The sequence below is a fragment of the Empidonax traillii genome, unplaced genomic scaffold (genome assembly GCF_003031625.1).
Source record: "Empidonax traillii isolate 1590-97213 ecotype Southwest subspecies unplaced genomic scaffold, ASM303162v1 scaffold415:size763157, whole genome shotgun sequence".
NCBI lineage: Eukaryota > Metazoa > Chordata > Aves > Passeriformes > Tyrannidae > Empidonax > Empidonax traillii.
In genome coordinates this window covers 504464-521286 of record NW_020955608.1, presented here as the reverse complement: position 1 = coordinate 521286, position 16823 = coordinate 504464, and the positions used below count along the sequence as shown (strand labels likewise).

Here is a 16823-nt window from a genome sequence, read left to right as displayed (position 1 = left end):
CCGAGAAACCGACCGTTCCCTGTTCTATAGGGAAATACGGATTTCTACCAGAAAGGGTTTTTCTTCTTTTATGTTTTTTACCCTGGTGAAATGAAGTCAGTTTTGAAATTATTTGCAGGATTGAACACCCTTCTTGCACTAAACTTTCTGGAAATGCTGATGACAAGGACTGTGACCCTGAATTTAACTCATTAAAGAGAAAGCCAAGTAAGAAACAGGACATTAGGCTTTTCATTGCCTGTGTAATCTAGCACAGCCTGGTATATTCTGAACAAACCATTTTTATGATTTTACACTAAACCGATCAACTGTGGGAGAATGAAGACTATTGCAGAGCACAATTGACAGCATCTACACATCCCTGGGTACAAAGCCCAAGCTACAGTAGCTCACAACAGCCACGTACCAGGTCTCTCATAAGGAAAAGTTTAAGCAGAGGCATTCAGTAACATTGGTAAAATTCCCCTTGATCACTTCCCTTTCCGGTTCTCAGAACACTGCAAATACCAAGAACTTAATTAGAAGCACAAAGCCTTACAGAGAACTGTTCTGCCACTGGTACCCGTAAAATCACGCTGTGCTTCCAATACTACTTTGAGTGGCTAGATATATAGTTTTTTTCTATTTTGTGGGTAGGTAGTGCATAAACCAGACTTTTAAAACAGTAATTTAAAATGTACACCTTCTTCAGTAAAGAAATCTTCTACAGATGCTTGTGGGCATCGGTGATAGTAAAAACTAATTTTAGTTCTGTCAATGAATTTTTAAACACGAGCCCAACACACACACATATACAAAAAAAATAAAAAAGGGAAAAAAATAAAAAAGGAAAAAAACCCAAAACCAAAACCCCAAAGGCACTGCAGTTGTTACAGAAGCAATTAGGTTGGAAAAGACCTCTGAGATCGAGTCCAACCTACAAGTGAACACCACCATGTCAACTAGATGCAGTGCCACATCCAGTGTTTCTTTAAACACCTCCAGGGACAGTGACTCCACCACCTTCCTGGGCAGTCCATTCCAATATCTGATCACCCTTTCTATGAACAAAGTGTTCCTGATGTCCAACCTGAACCTCCTCCGGCACAGCTTGAGGTCAGGTCCTCTTGTCCTGCTGCTTGTTACCTGGTGGAAGAGAACGACCTCCACCGGGCCACAGCCTCCTTTCAGACAGTGGTAGAGAGAGAGAAGGTTATCCCTGAGCCTCCTCTTCTAGAAACAGCACGGAAGACCATCCAAACACCACCACCTCCTCAGAGATGATACTGTGAGCCCAGCACGGCTGCGCTTGGCCCTGAGGTTGAAATTTGCCAGCACAGAGGAGGTGCTCTAGGGCAGTGGAGCCACACACCTGCAAAGCCATTAGGACACGGCAGCAGCTGGAAACAACATAGGGCGAGGCGGACCTGGCACGGCCACCCGTCCCCTACAAGCAGGCGCTACCGAGAGATCCCGAATCTCTGCAATTGCAAATCTCCCCGCACACAGGGTGTCTCGGAGAGACTTAGCCCCCCCGGCTGCACAGACACGTCTGTCTGACGAGCAGCACCCGAACGACCTCGATACGGCCGGGACGTGTCCCCTCGACAGGGACTGGGACGGCCGTGTCAAGGGGGCAGCCGAGCCCCGCTCCCGGAGCAGCCCCGCCCGTGCCCTCGTCCCGGCCCCGTGGGACGGCCGCCCCTCCCCGCCGCCTCACCGGCCGCGCTGCCCCGCAGCCGTTCGGGGACGCCCCTCAGGTCTCCGTGCAAGCCGCGGAAGATCTCGTGCAGCCGCTCCAGGTGCTCCGAGGAGCCGGTCCCGCGGCCCGCCATGGCCCCACAGCCCGCACGGTCCCCCCGCCCCGCACGGCGCTTCCGCCGCCGGGGGCGCCCCGCGCTGCCTGCCGGGAGCTGCAGTCCCGGCGGGGCGTGTGAAAAGGTGTTCCGAGCGCCGCTGCCGACAGGCGTCGCTGCGCTGCCTCCGCAGGCACTTTGCGGCTTAGTAACTGCGGAATGCGAGTACGACGGTGGCTTCAGGATGAACACAGGGACGCGGGTCGGAGCCGTGCTCTGCCCGGGGTAAAGAGCAGCGGGCTGCTGGCATGAAGCCGCCCGGCCGGCCTCCCGTTGCGCGCGGGTACTCCCAGCGGGGGCACTGGAATCTCCGGGAACACCTGGCGTGGCCGGCCCGTTCAGAAATGCTCCGTGTGCCGCGAGGGGCGTGTCCCGAGGTGTCGTGGGCGTGTCCTGAGCTGGTGCGGGCGTGTCCCGGGCGGGGCGGGGCGGGGCAGGGCGGTGGTGCGGCCGCGGAGCGCCGGGTGCCGGCAGAGTGCGGGTAAGCGGCGACAGCGATGCTCAACTGCTGGGAAGTCGCACTGGGTGCCGCCGTCTCCGTCCCCGTCCTCCTTTTCGTGGCAGCGCCCTACATCAGGTGCGTCTTACCGAGCACGACCCCGACTCCTCGCGCGCGCTCGGCCCCGCGGAGCGGCGGCGGCTGCCGAGGGGCGCGGGGGGGGCGCGCGGCGCGTTTTAGGGCGGCCGGGTGCGCCCGCCCGCGCGAGGCTGTGTGTGTGCGTGTGCGTGTGGCGGGAGGGCGAGCAGCGGGAACCCCCTGCTCCCAGCCTGCGCTGCACTCAGGAATCATTCAGGCTTCCCCTGCTCCGGTGCCACTGACGCGCTCACGGCAGGAGCTGGGATGCTCGGGGGTCGGGGCTCAGCCCACCCCCATGGCCCGCCCGGCGCTTCCCCGGCTCTGTCCCGGCGCGGCACCGGCGGCGCTCGCGGAGGGGAGGCGGGGGCGGGGCCCTCGTTCACCTCAGGGCGCGGCGGCGCCGCTCATTGGTCAAAAGGAGCCGGAGCGCGCTGCCGCAGCCAATGGGAGCCGTGGCCCCACTTGGCGCACGGGCGGGGCCGGGGGCGGGGCCTGGCTCGGCAGAGCGGGGGGCGCGGGGAGCGCTCCCGGTGCCCCGGTGGCGACTCGGCCGTGATCGGCCTCTCCGGGTGACGGCGCCCGTAATCCCCCGGGGCCCTGAGCGCAGCGGTGAGCCTCAGTGCTGGGGCGAACGCTGCGGCTCTGGGTGCTCAGCCCCGGCCCGAGCCCCCGGAGAGGCTGAGGTGACTGGTGCCTTCCCCTCTTGCAGGAGGTATGTCGCTGGAGGACGCTGTAAGTCGACAGCAAAGATGGAGGGGAAGGTGGTGATAATCACAGGAGCTAACACAGGCATCGGGAAAGAGACTGCCAGAGACCTAGCACGGAGAGGCAAGTCACAACTCATCAGCAGGCATCCCTGTGCGGCTGAGGTGGCCGTGCCTGTGTGTCAATAGTCCCATTTCTGGACCCAACAGAGGAGTGTTTCATATTTACATTGAAGTCAGTTTGATTCCAGCGTTACTGCAGATAAGCCCAAGTGTTGGTCTTCCAGAGTCTGTAACTACTGAGGTGCAAGTCCCCAGTTCTTCAACTGGTTTCATTGCTTGAAGTCCAAAAATGTGCCTTGGGTACATGGAAATGCTCTGCACTGCAGCTGGTTTGACAGGGCTGGGGAAGTTCCTAGTTATCACTGGGTTCTGCTTGTATGAAGCTGGGAAATGCCACAGGTCCACTGCTGTGTGCTTTACTTACTCATATTTTAAGCTAATTTGTTTTTTTGGGTAACCGATAAGAAGATTAAACTACCTGATCACAATCCGTTTAGAAATTACGCTGGTATCCAAGTACCTTTATGTGCCCCTGACTTGACATTCCCGTTATGGGGCAGATCAACCCTCTCATACCAGTGTTGTGGTACATACTCCTGATCTAGGAGAACCTGCACAGAGGCACTTCAGATGTTTTTTCTTGGTCTGAAAGCATCCTTTGGTTGAATCATAGCTTACAATATAGTAGGAAAGGCTTTGTGCCTTACAGCTGCCCCCCTGACTGATGCCAATTCCCCAAAGAAAAAGTATATTGTTCGTAATGCTGTGTATAGTCAGCCTCCTTGCTGTAGCCTTGATCATCCAGTGTGTTCCAGTGATCCGTTTCTGTTCTTGCTGTTCTCCCCTCCCCTCTTTGCAGGTGCGAGGGTGATCATTGCTTGCAGAGACATTGCAAAGGCAGAAGCTGCAGCCAGTGAAATCCGAGCTGAGACAGGGAACCAGCAAGTCATTGTGAAAAAGCTGGACTTGGCTGATACAAAGTCAATCCGGGAGTTTGCTGAGAAATTTCTAGCAGGTACAGTCTCTAGATCATTCTTTTCAGTGAGAATATTTTACCAAGGACTGCCATCTGCTCTTCTAGCCAATGCTAAATCCCTGCCCTGCATATCTGTACCATGTTGGATACTGTGGTTCACAGCAGGGGCAGGTCAGAGGCTATGAGCTAGTTTGTGGTAGGAGACTTATCCATTTTTTTTTTGTGGTGATGTGGCTGCAACTCAGACAGCAAGAGGTTTTTTGGCTGATGTGTGCTGTCTGTCTTCATTCTCTGTTTCCCTGATTAAGGATGTCTGTTGTTTCTTGCAGAGGAGAAGGAACTCCATATTCTCATTAATAATGCTGGGGTAATGTTATGCCCTTATTCCAAGACTGCTGATGGCTTTGAGATGCATATGGGAGTCAATCATCTTGGTAAGGCCAGTCAAATCATGTTTGCACTCAATATAAGAACTCTAGAATGGTTTGGGTTGGAAAGGACCTAAAAGATTGTCATCTTTCAACACCAATATCTGAGGCGAAATGCTGAAGGAAAATCCTGCTTTCAGATTTTGAGGAGCAGAACTTTAAGGCCCAAAAAAAGTTTAGCTGTTCATTCAAGGGGGTTTTGTTTTTCCTGGACTTGAAATGAGGGCAGCAGTAAGATACAACATATAAGCAAGCAGGGGAACCCTTCAGAGGATGACCTTTCGTCTCACCCCTAGGTCATTTTCTCTTGACTTTCCTGCTGCTGGAGCGTCTGAAGCAGTCTGCCCCAGCCCGCATAGTGAACGTGTCCTCCCTGGCTCATCACGGAGGCCGAATCCGCTTTCATGATCTCCATGGTGAGAAGAGCTACAACCGTGGCCTCACCTACTGTCACAGCAAATTGGCTAACGTGCTCTTCACCCGGGAGCTGGCGAGGCGGCTGCAAGGCAAGTTCCAGAGCCAAAGGGAGTGTTTTTCTGCTTGGCTTTTTGAGCACTGTGGATGGGGACAGTGGGTGGAAGAAAGGTCTGGAAATCGACTATGAAGAAATTGAATGGTTTGAGGCAAGTGTCACTGAAAGCTTTTTGCAGGAAGAAAATATCTCCTGTCTGTGGAACCAGGAGACTTACAACACTAATTGTCTTTACAGCAGGGCAGAAGAGTTTAGTAGCTTGGCACAGTTGAATGTATCTCCTTTTTCTTTGGTGCTTGTCAAAAACTAGCTGCATCCACACAGACAGTTGTGGTATGTGAGTGGAAGCTGAAAACAGAACTACAACTTCAGTCTCCAAATAGAAAAGCTAATGCACACTCAGCTGCCTTAAATGTTGGTGGGTGGTAGAACAAGCATAAGACTAGACAGTACCTCTTAAGTCACAGCATCTGTCACAGTCATGTCATTCACTTAAGTAGTATTTATTTACTAAAACAGAAGCAGTGTCTTCCCCAGGAAGTTACTGTTAGAGTAAATCAAAAGAAAGAGGTGTTCTCAAAAGCCTGATGGAAACTGCTGCTGTTTTAGCACTTGGGCCCTCTAGCACTTTGTTTTGCAGAAGGCATGGAGAGACCGCAGTGTTTGGAAGGGAGCGGGGAATGCTCCAGTGTCACAGATGAGGGATTTAGAACACTTAAAGAATCTCCATCAAAGATATTAGCAAAAGTGGTTTTAACATGATGTCATAAAAGTTTGACTTAACAAAGTTCGATGGCAAAGTTCACTCTATTACTGCATGGAAGAAACTTACGAAGGAAAGTTGAGTTAGAATGATTCACACGAGACTAGAAACACAAAGGGTAAGGAACACCCTCGTGTTGAGTAGTGAAGTTCAGATTAGACCCCTTGGCTTTCTAAACTCCATAGGAAGCCTCGATGCAGCTAGCTTCAGTCTTAGTCTCAGACTTCGACAATGATTTATGTCTGATGGAATTATTTATACAAAGTTTATAGTAATTATTACTGAGTTGCTATATGGATTGGTAATGTTTCCTCAGTATTAATTCAGCATGCCATCAGTCAGTTACTGAAGATCTGTGGCAAGCAAGGGTCTCTCCGCCTGGGTCAGGAAGGCTTTCTTAGATTCAGATAAGGAATCTCTAAACCTTGAGAGGCATCTCTGCTCAAGGGGAAAGTCACCTGGTGTGCAGTCCAGTTGCAGCTTGGGCTCAGCTCCAGATGGGCTCATCCAAAGGTGCGCTGTTGCGGGAAGGTCTCTGCCTTGAGGAGCAACCTTGAGAAGTGACCCAACTCAAGGGGAGGACGTCACCATGCAGTCACACTGCCTGGTAGGGAGCGCTCAGAGAAGACTCAGTTAGGCTGTCATACTCATGGAATAAAGTGGTTGGCTTGTAGTCAAATTCCATACAGTGGGAAAGGTACACATTAGACTCATTGTATCCACAACTATCTTTGTTCCTTGATAAATCAGTCTTGGAAAAGCCACATGCTACTTGTGTTAACTGAATGATGCTTTTCCAAGTTCCTGTGCACTGGTGCTCACTGTCCTCTTTGTGGGTTTCCTAGAGGAGTTCTTCGTCCAGACAGGGCTCAGGCCTTTACCAAACTACTGCTGGTTTGCTTAAAAGGTGAAGTGTATCCATCACATCCAGCAAGCAGTAACTACAGAGGACTTCACTTAGTTCTGTGTCCACGTCTGGACTCCTCCTTTAGGAATATCCACATATTCCTTACAGAATATCTGCGGGTAGAATTGAGGAGTATATTACCCTCTTTTTAAAGACACTTTGATGCATACAGATTTGTCCTGAACTACTTTATTTTGCCATAGGCACTAAAGTGACAGCAAACGCTCTCCATCCTGGTTCTGTCTATTCTGACTTGGTCCGGCACTCATTTGTAATGACTTGGCTGTGGAAGATATTCTCCTTCTTCTTGAAGACACCTTGGGAAGGAGCTCAGACCAGTGTCTACTGTGCAGTAGCTGAGGAACTTGACTCTGTGACAGGACAGTATTTCAGGTGGGTGCGAGCTGATGAAGAGATACACTGTGGAAGGCTACCCTGTTGACTGGGCAATATGAGACTTACTCTCATTCTTCATTAAAAAGGGACTGGATATGAGGCTGTCTGTTAAGACTGAGGGTGACAGCTACTAGACCATTACCCCTGCCAGCTCTGTTGCCACTGCGTTAGAAGAAATCCCTGACCTGTGTAACACTTCACACAATAGCAGGTCCTTTAGTGCCAGGAATATCAACGTACTCAAAGTACAGGAATGGCTGTCACATGCTCAGAGCTCTCATCTGATCTGTGACTTGGGAAAAATCACTTTTCTGTAGAACTGTTTAGTTAACGAGGTCACTTGAGTAAGTTCTGGAAAGACCACTTCAGTTCTCTTTGTAGTTTTACCCCACTGAAGCAGAAGGGGTCTGTGCTCCCAGGGAGCTGTGAGGGCTGATGGAGATGCAGAGTTAGGAGGTGAGATTTTCAGGTCTGGCATGTAACAAAATAACTTGATTCTCCAGCGTGACAGACCCACTAGCTGGCAGGGACTCCTGTTTGTCACTCTATCCTGCAAATGGTCTTGTGTAGCTCCCACTACAAAACCTGTTATTTCTTGGCTATTTTGACTTACTCCGGGACCCTGCACAGTCCTGGCTTTTCCCATCACCAAAACTACAGCCTGGAGCAGTTCCAAATCATCATCATCCTAGATTTTAAGACTGCCATTTGAACAGATTCAAGCAGATATGTCTGTCAGCTTCCTACTGGATGTAGAGCACTGTAACAATCTTATTTTTTGGGAAACAAATGTGAAAATTTTTCTGTCTTCCCCTCCCCGCCCCCCCAGATTCTGTTGGAGCCTTTGTGTCTTGGCAGAGCTTTCCTCTTGCGATTCGTGACCAGATTAGTCTCTGTAATGACTTTGCCTGATCTTTATTTGGGAGTTTGTAGTATCTTAATCAGACTTGAACATATAAATAGGTGTCCTTATCTTCCCTGAATGACTGTCCATCCCAGGATAAAAACGGAGCATTTATGTGCTAGAGTACAGAAAACTTTGATGGATTTTAAACTCAGAAAAAAAGGGAGATTCGGACTTTGTGGGAAATGAGTAGCTTCAACAGTAATTCATAATTAACATCGGACTAGCCTAAAATCCTTTTCACTTTCCAGGCTGTAGACTATAAAGAACAAGTATAGACATTAAGAAAAGAATTTACATGCTACAAGAAGACAGGTAGAGTCCACCAGAGTCATTTCAGGAACATCAAAGACTGTGGACTTGGAGTTCTAAAAACACTGGGCTGAATGGAAACCTTATAAGATGCCATTTCTTCTGTGCTCTGAAACTCCCCTTTATTGCACAATCTAGCATTACAGATGAGAACACAGGATCTCTATTCCAGACAGAGTGCTGAGAAGAAAGGAGCCACAGTTTAGAGGATAATGGAAAAGGGGATAACCATGCATAGTTATTACAGTATGATTATTCTTGGGCATATCGTGGGATGAATAGGATGGGATAAACAGTTTAGAACGAAGGGCTGTTTGAATGGCTTTTTTGTAGTGTTTGCTAGAAAAGGTGCCCCTGAAGAAGCTTGGTTAGCATTAATAGCCCTTTCTAGTGGTATTAATGAGAATGTACACTGAAGAGGTTTCTTTAAGAGTTGAAACAACAGATAAAACTAGACTTGTCAGTTCTTGGTGCTGTTGGGAGAGATTCTGCCCTAAAAGCTTTCTCATGGTGGCTTAGCACCAACCCTTACTCCTTTGCTGGATAGCTTCTTCAACTGGTCTTGAATTAAATTGATCAAAAGCAACTCCCTTATCTTGACACAGACATTTTAGTGTGCTAATGCAGATGGAGATCTTGGACTTAACAAATTAAAAGAATGTTCCTCTTACAGTGACTGCCAGCCAGCATACGTATCTCCTCGTGGCCGGGATGACGAGACAGCAAGGAAGCTCTGGAGTGTGAGCTGTGAGCTCCTTGGCATCCAGTGGGACTGAGCAGCACAGACCTTGTGTATACCTGGCTGAGTCCAGTGATGCTTCTCTGGGGAAGAGCACTGCTGAGAGACCTCAGGAGTAGAATGCTGTACTTCAGCTGCCCCAGTGATGGCTCTGTGGGCATAACCTACTTTGAATTTCTGGAATACTACACTTAAGAATTGAGATTTGTAAGCAATCACTCCTTTTCCTAGCTGGAGAATTAAAGCACTGATGCAAGGAGCAACCTTTGCTTGGTATCTCACACAACAGCCCAAGGCTATTGTCCTCTGGCTTTAGAATAGAAAGGGAGGTTGCAGTCTTAGGTTTAGATTATGAAAAAAAAAAAAAAAAACTTAAATAAAGTTTGGTTGTGGTTTTTTTCCTAACAGCAATAGTAAAAAGGTAGGACTCTAAACTTACGATCGAAGGTTATGTTCAGTTCCTACAGTTTGACCTGGCAGAGTGAAAGTACTCTAGGATATTAGATTTTCTGACAAGTAAATGCAATACAAATGCTCTCAAGCACACAGAAACAGGTGTGGGCCTTTCTGTGCCAAGCAATAGGTAACATTTTTAAGTGGAATAATTTTTCTCTTTAAGTAGCTGGACCCTAGCCACTGAAGTATCCTGGCCCTAAGTGCCCATTGATTGCAGTGAGTTCACTGAGGGTTGGGCATATCTTCTGAGAACCCAGGTCTCAGTGCGGGTGGCTGGGAGGTTAAAAGTTGCAGGAGCACTGTAATTGTGCATGGCCAAGTTACCTTATTAAAGAAATCAACATCTCTCCTGTAAAACACTGAGCAAAGATGGTATAAAAATTGTCACAGTAATCCCCCCAGCTGCACTTTAAAGGACTTTAGAACCTAGAAAAGAGAATGAGTGAATAAAGAAAATCTGAACTGTGTCAAAAAATATTAAACAACTATCTTTTTTGTGCTATTATGGTTGAGCCAGCTACAGCACAGGAAGGTAAGATATACAGAAATCCTGGCATTTGTCTGCCCAGCAGTTACTGGCCTTGGCTGGCCTTGGCTGGCAGTCAGCCTGAGCAGGACCACACAGCTTGCACTTCCACAGGTCAGCAGGGTCAGTCCACATAGCAACAAGACTGCTCCCTTGGAACTCTAGTGCTACTTGGGTGCAATTGCAGGAGTCTGATCTGTAATCAGATTATTTCTGAAAGAGTTAAGCAGTCAGAAACCAAGTGCCACATCTCATTGGATTATCTTCTGCTTCTGAAAAAGTCTGGAAATTTTTGGATTTGCATATGAGCCTGCCACTGTGACCAACTGCCAGTTTTGGGAAACAAATGCTAATTTTAATTCTTTCTGTCTGGATGTTATCTATGCAGATCAGTCCTGTGCTACCTCTGAGCAATACTAAATAAAGCCATTTTCCTTTTACAACAGGAGACCGTATCTTCTTTCAGAAATGTTGAATCAGTTTACTTGGTGTTGCTGTTACCAGCTGCTGCCTTGCTAATGTAGAGAACTCAGTTCAGGTAACATTTCAAAGTCCATTTGTGTTTTTCCCTGTCGCTGTACCTTATTTCCCTCCCTATTTCTGCTTCATCCCGATAATGAAGCTAAATTCACAACTCCAACGTAGCAGTAGAATGCTACCTAGCATTGGAGACTAGGCTTGCTTTCTCTGTGTGATTCTCTGATCCTGAAAGTATTTTTCAGGAGCAAGAGAAACCATTTCTTTAAAAGCAGAAAGTGCCTCTAGTGTGAAATATTTTTGCCCTTGCAGGTCAATGCTCTTCACAAAGAAGACTGATTGTAGATTTAACTTAAGACATATTAGACTACATATTTCCATAGAGAGACACCCACTCATTTTGACCTTGAGCAAGTCATTTATACTTCTCAGCTGATCTGTACAAAATTGAGGGAACTAAAGCTCATTTAGCTGTCTCAAAGGGAAGCTTGTAAGGGACAGTTAGATTAACTAGCAAAGCTCTGAAGAGGATTACTAAGTACACGTATGAGGCTGAACTAGCTACCTAGCTTCTGGGAGGACTTCTAAAGATGTGACGTTCCAATTGATCTAAATGTTGAGGACGCTGTAGCAGATTTGGCATGACAGAAAAATTATCCCCCTTCTAATTACTTTGCTAAGCCTAGCCAAAGAAAAATGCAGATCTAGAAAGAGAGCCCCAGCTATGCTAATATAAAAAGTAAACAGGAGATACATTAACAGTCATAATACTTTATTCTCTTTTATCATTGTAAACAAACCTTAGTCATTAACAGAGAAGTTCTTTTTAACTGGCAGTAGTCAATCCCTTTTTGCTGAGAAAAATTCAAACCTCCTTGATAATTGCACTACTCGTGACACAAGGCAGTTAGTCAGGATCAAAATTTGAGGTTCTGCTGGTATGAGAAAGATCCCTATGATTCTGGGTGAAGAACATCAAATTACAACAAACACTATATAAAGTGCATCAGGTACAGTGCAAAGAGGTCAGGACGAAAGGCAGGTACGAAACTGACAGGTCTGCACGGCAAACTCCACTCTGTGCTCTGTACAGCTGAAGGAACTCGAGCAGAAAAGAAGGTATTACAGAAATGCAGATTTGGATACCCACAAACAGTAAAACCTCCTCCCCCTAATTATAGATTTAAAAACGACTGAAGACATAGGTAGTGTCACGTTTTAGGATTAGCCTAATGGCTGTAAGCTGATGGAAAGCTACGTCAGTCTGGCCAAAGAAACAAAAGCTTTCATTAGTACTGCTCACTAATGGGATAAGGTAAATCTGTGGTCAGGGGATTCTGAAAGCTCCATGAGGTCATTTCTGACTGCTTCACCGAGACATTTCTTGCCCTGCTCTAGTAAGCAGAGTACCTCCAAAGAGAGGTGTTTGTGTCAGTGGGGCACTGCTCTTGAAACCTTGAAGAAGACGGAACAAATCCTTTCCAACACCATGGAAGCCTCTTCTTTCATTACAGTGAGCTTGGGGTTAGTGCAAAACTCTTACTTGACAGTCCCAATTATTTTATGTACTAAAACTATTTACAATTAAGTTACACTTCAGAAAACCTGTCATTTCTTTTGAAGTAAACAACTTTTTAACAAAAAAGTTAATTAGTTTTCCTACTTCTGCTGAAACACATGTAAACAGTAAAAACAAACTGTTGTGGAACGCCATGTTTTGTTCTGGTTTTCTTTTTTTTTTTAAAGGTCATATTACTATCTACCACACTTCTACCAATTTTTCATGTCCCAATCACAGTTACAGGGAAGCAGCTGCTTTTTTCAGCATCCCTCATTACACAGCCATTCCACAAAAATTGCTGCTTTTCTCATAAAACTGATTAACCTAACACTTCCAGAGCAAAGCCTGTCTAGACAATAGGTACAGTTTGGTGTTCTATTGTACTTGACAACAACAGATTATCCTGGTAATAAATAAATAAATCCCTGTGTGACAGGAATACAAGACCACCTGCTGAAATTTTGCCACAGCTTGCTTTGTCCATATTCTCTGCTATACCTGATGAAAAACTGTGGAAGTTTACTGTCAACTACTCAGTCATAAAGCTGCATGACAACAATTTTTTGGGTATTGCCATAGCAAAGAAAGAGGTACGTGATTCTCCAAATATTTTAAAGGCTTATTTTCCCTTTGTACTCCCCTTACAGCGTATGCCCTTTATAACTTCATTCATCTAGTAGAGGCTGAAGTGCCATATGTATGGCACACATCACACAGTGTGACTGGCAAGTACAAACCTGCTATAAAGAATCAGTTCCTACCTTTTCAAACAAACAAAGGAAACTGGGTACAGTGTACTAGTGGAGGGAATTAAAAAAAAAAAAAAAAAGAAGTAGCAATGGTTTGTATAGAGGCTTAAAAAAAATCTCTGAATTTTAGTCTTTGTAACAGAAGATCTCTCCAATCTTGAAAAATGTTACAGGAAACCCATAATTACAAAGTTTATCCTCTAGACTACATTGAGTTGATAAAATTTTTCTGTCCTCTCTATATGTTTTCTGGATTAAAAATAAACCCCATATTAAGTTCAGTGCTTTCAAAAAATATCACCCCCCCAAAAAAATTAAAAACTAACAAATACCAAAAGCCAAAACCAGAAAGAGAAATGCTCTCTCCATACACCTAAATCCTTGCTTGTTCAGTTTGAAACTACCCCCCTCCCTCTGTCAGAAAAAGAGCCAAAAAATGCCCTGAGGTAGTGACTGTGTCAAAATACAGGACTGGCACTTGTAATTTAGTTCCCTCCCCACCAAAGGCACATTAGCAGCATCCATTTCCCACCAACATGAGTCAAAAGACTTCCACTTTACCAAGAACTGTGAACCAGACACCTTTAAGCCGTCTTGAAGCCTTCTCCTCCTGTATGATGGTGAATGTGAATTACTTATTACTTCCTGGTGCCCTGGGGAAGCCGATTTCTCATCTTGGGCTGGTGCACTGAGAGCCACTGGGCACAGATGGCCTTGACAACATCGTCGCCGCTGCTCTCGGCCAGCTGCCACACGTGCTGCACCAGCTGCACCGCCCTGGCCTTCTCCTGCCTCACCGAGACCAGATACGCAGAGCGCAGCTTATTACACAGCACGTAGGCCTGGATCTGCAGCAGAAGAGGCAATCAGACCTTGGTTAGAAATCTGTAGTAAACTGACTGGACAAGCCTAAGCAAAGATTCACGGGAAATACCCAGTTCAGAAGTCTGTATTAAAAAGTAGTAGCACCATATTACCAAACAGAGTATGGCACGAAGCAAATTCCAATGAAAAAGGTGGACAGACAGCTGTATTTTATTAAGTTTGTGTCTTGTAGAAACTCCTTTATTGTAAGACCATGAAAATAGCATCAGGAATCCTACCTTGTGCATTAATTTACCATATCCTCATAGCAAGGAGTCTAAACCTGTCATTTTCTTCCATTGCTGTTTCTAGAACAGCTCCCATCTTTCAGTGAAAGACCTTACAAAATGGCACAATTAAAAGCCACTTTGTAGCAGGACAGAGAACAGTCACAAATCTTAACATTTCATTCCCAGCTATGCCACTCAGGATCTACAAGAATGCACAAACCCTGAGCCACAGCCTCTATAAACATGTATCTATAGTTCACATATTTATGTGTGACTCTCCAGTGGCTTGGCCGGCTGCTATGAAAGAAACAATTTTGTTTCTTTGCTGCTAGCAAAGAAACAAAGTAGTTTAGGCCTTACTTCCTCTAAGAGAAAAAAAAAATATCAGAATTGGAGAAGTTTTATCATCCTACTCTTGATCAGCATAAAACAGCATAATCCTGAAACAGTAAGCTGAAATGGTCATCATTAGCTGTCTGCCGTTCCTAGAAACATGAAAAGCTGAGTAACAAAACCAACAAACCCACCAGTGTGTCTCTCTGAAATACTTTTTCCCCCACTATAAGAAATGCCTAGCTCTCACTCTGAGGACTCTCAAGTTGCTAACAGAGATAGTACCAATTAGTACCTTCACGTCACAGCTCTACAGTCACAAACACCAGGGCCTTGAGGAATTTGCTATGATATCTACAATCTAAGAACTAGCCTTCAAAAACCTGTCTTGCATGAGGATGAGAAAGAAGATCACGAAAGAGAACCCACAGGCTGTGGACCAAGACTTGGCTGTTCAGCTCCTGCTCTACTGTACTTTTACTTACCTTGTTTTCATCACTGTCCATATCCTGAATGAGATTATCGAGATCCTGTATCCAAAGAAGGGAAAAGGTGTTCACATTTAAAGTGACAATAGTCTGCAAACCTCTAACCCCATCAGAGATCAAACCCCTGTAGACCGAAAGGGCTGCTGAGATCACAGCAGGTGGTTACACTGTCCCAACTGCAAAGGCTGCAGATGTAGAAAATACAAAAAAATACAAATTCCAATTCTTCCCTTTACCACAGCTTCTCCTGCATTCCACGTCTATGTGGCATCCCTAGAGAATGCTACGAGCCTGGGAGTCCCCCAGGGACACAGCTCATATTACATGAAATGAAGTTGTAGGTTCTCTGCATCCCAGCAGGAGTTGGGCCACGTGGCCCACCCTGACACAAAGGGTGGATTGTGTCCCCTAACCTGATTAACAGAACAATAGAGTGCAGCACCTTCCTTCACTGTGATGGAAAAAACACTGTGGTAGGCAAAGGGAATCATAAAATTGTCTCCTATGGAGGCAGAAGGTTTCTGCCTCAACACATTCTCTATGTTAGCCAGGGAAGCTTCATTGAAGGGAACAGCTCCCACTCCAAACAGCAGCATTTGGCAGGGTGTTGTGAAGCAAAGGTTCTCTCCCTGCCATGGGTATTCATTTGGGAAGTGCAGGGTAAGAGCATGATACAGCTACTTCTTGTTTCCTTTCAGAGCACCTTGTACACGGCAAACCACGCACTCCCACCTTTAAACTTTGCATGTAGTATGGAGTCAGAAGATATGAAAGACTAGAAGAGCAGCACAGGCACCAGATTTCCCTGCAGGTAGTAGTGTATATACCCATTTTACTTCAAAAGGGACACAATGCAGGATGGAATTACCTCAGCAGGAATGTTCTTGAACTCATTTAGACAGTTTAGGATAATGTTATCCCCATCATTTTTTGCCGCTACTCCAGACTCATTGACACACTTCAGGAGCTGCCGGATCTCACTGTATTTCTGCTGCTTCACCAGCTGCTTGGCCACTTTGCTGTACACTTCTGTAGCCTCCAGCTGAAAGTCCTAGGGGTAGTTGGAATATCAGAGCAACACATTTAATGTTCTCAGCAGGTTTTGTCATAGGGAGTTTATACAACTGAGACAATCTCTTCTAAAGACAAAATAGCACACCATGCTCCAAAAAGACAAAGCTGTTCTGGGGGTCTTTGGTTTTCCAGTCACTAATGCTCAGGGTTGGCTGAAACGTTTTCTATAACTAGACTAGTAAAAATCAATTTTGCTTAAGAACAAGAGAACCACCTTCTTTTCAGGATGGCAAAAAATTAGTTTATTTCTTCTGGTCAAAGATCTTACCTAGGTCCCTACCCACCTCTCCCTCATTTAGTACGTTCCCACTACATTTCTCCAGCCAGCAGACTGACCAGCAGTCACCCTTTGTGTACTCCGAGAAACAGGAGGCAACTGACCATTGCACAGCTCCCATACGAAGGAAGAGATGATAAAAATTGCAGACTGATCCTGCCATAAATAAGGCAAGAAAAAAAGGATGGAAACAGAAGTGATGCTGGGCAGCTGGACTCATTGCTCCATTTTTACTGGGGAGTAGTGACTGTTGCTGCTAAGAAGTGCTACTTTTCTAAGGCTCTTCATCTCACTACAGACAGGTGTTCTGCCTTGTACATCCCACCCCAAAGAAGGAGCAGGGCCTGCCACATTCATAAATACTCTTTCAGTGTGCCACCTCTATCCAAAAGTGGCCTTCCTCTACCACCTGGGACTGTATGGGTAAAAAACACTCCAAAGCCTTTGAAGGCTCATGAGCTACGCTGACTGATAAGCACCTCAACTTGTAGGCAGATATGAGGAAGGAGAGGCCCCCAGAGAGTTTCCAGTTAATTAGCTTTGCTCTCTCAAATCAGGAGAATAGTACAGGGATAGCCCTGGCCTTATGTACTCATTGTGTCTTTGCATGGCTCTCATGAACTGCAGAGAGCTACCATGTCAGAGCTCCCCACACACATCTATGATTGTGGTTTCCAGAATTAAGGCACTGAACAAGATGCACAGCAAAGGA

At 46.2% G+C, this 16823-nt stretch overlaps 3 protein-coding genes across 5 annotated transcripts in view; 1 reads left to right on the top strand and 2 right to left on the bottom strand.

Moving 5' to 3' along the window:
• Positions 1 to 1852, bottom strand: part of VTI1B (vesicle transport through interaction with t-SNAREs 1B) — a 17564-nt gene extending 15712 nt beyond the window's left edge. Inside the window, exon 1 of the mRNA XM_027894061.1 lies at positions 1700 to 1852. Within this exon, the coding sequence (XP_027749862.1) occupies positions 1700 to 1814 (115 nt within the window). The 5' untranslated portion in view covers positions 1815 to 1852. The remainder of the gene's footprint in view (positions 1 to 1699) is intronic.
• Positions 1853 to 2256: 404 nt separating this feature from the next.
• On the top strand, positions 2257 to 9976 carry LOC114062535 (retinol dehydrogenase 12-like). The gene is made up of 7 exons (XM_027894060.1): positions 2257 to 2412; positions 3122 to 3240; positions 4039 to 4194; positions 4485 to 4589; positions 4880 to 5089; positions 6929 to 7118; positions 9011 to 9976. The coding sequence occupies exons 1-7, from the start codon at positions 2333 to 2335 to the stop codon at positions 9111 to 9113; spliced, it is 963 nt and encodes a 320-aa protein (XP_027749861.1). The 5' UTR covers positions 2257 to 2332; the 3' UTR covers positions 9114 to 9976.
• Positions 9977 to 11289: 1313 nt separating this feature from the next.
• The window catches only part of ZFYVE26 (zinc finger FYVE-type containing 26), a 46951-nt gene continuing 41417 nt past the window's right edge, over positions 11290 to 16823 (bottom strand). For 2 of the 3 annotated variants that reach the window (XM_027894045.1, XM_027894046.1), the window contains 3 exons: positions 15629 to 15811; positions 14758 to 14802; positions 11290 to 13693 (listed from right to left, as the gene is read on the bottom strand). In XM_027894045.1, the coding sequence (XP_027749846.1) occupies positions 13484 to 13693; positions 14758 to 14802; positions 15629 to 15811 (438 nt within the window). In that variant the 3' untranslated portion in view covers positions 11290 to 13483. The remainder of the gene's footprint in view (positions 13694 to 14757; positions 14803 to 15628; positions 15812 to 16823) is intronic. The other variant, XM_027894047.1, reaches the window with a different exon arrangement.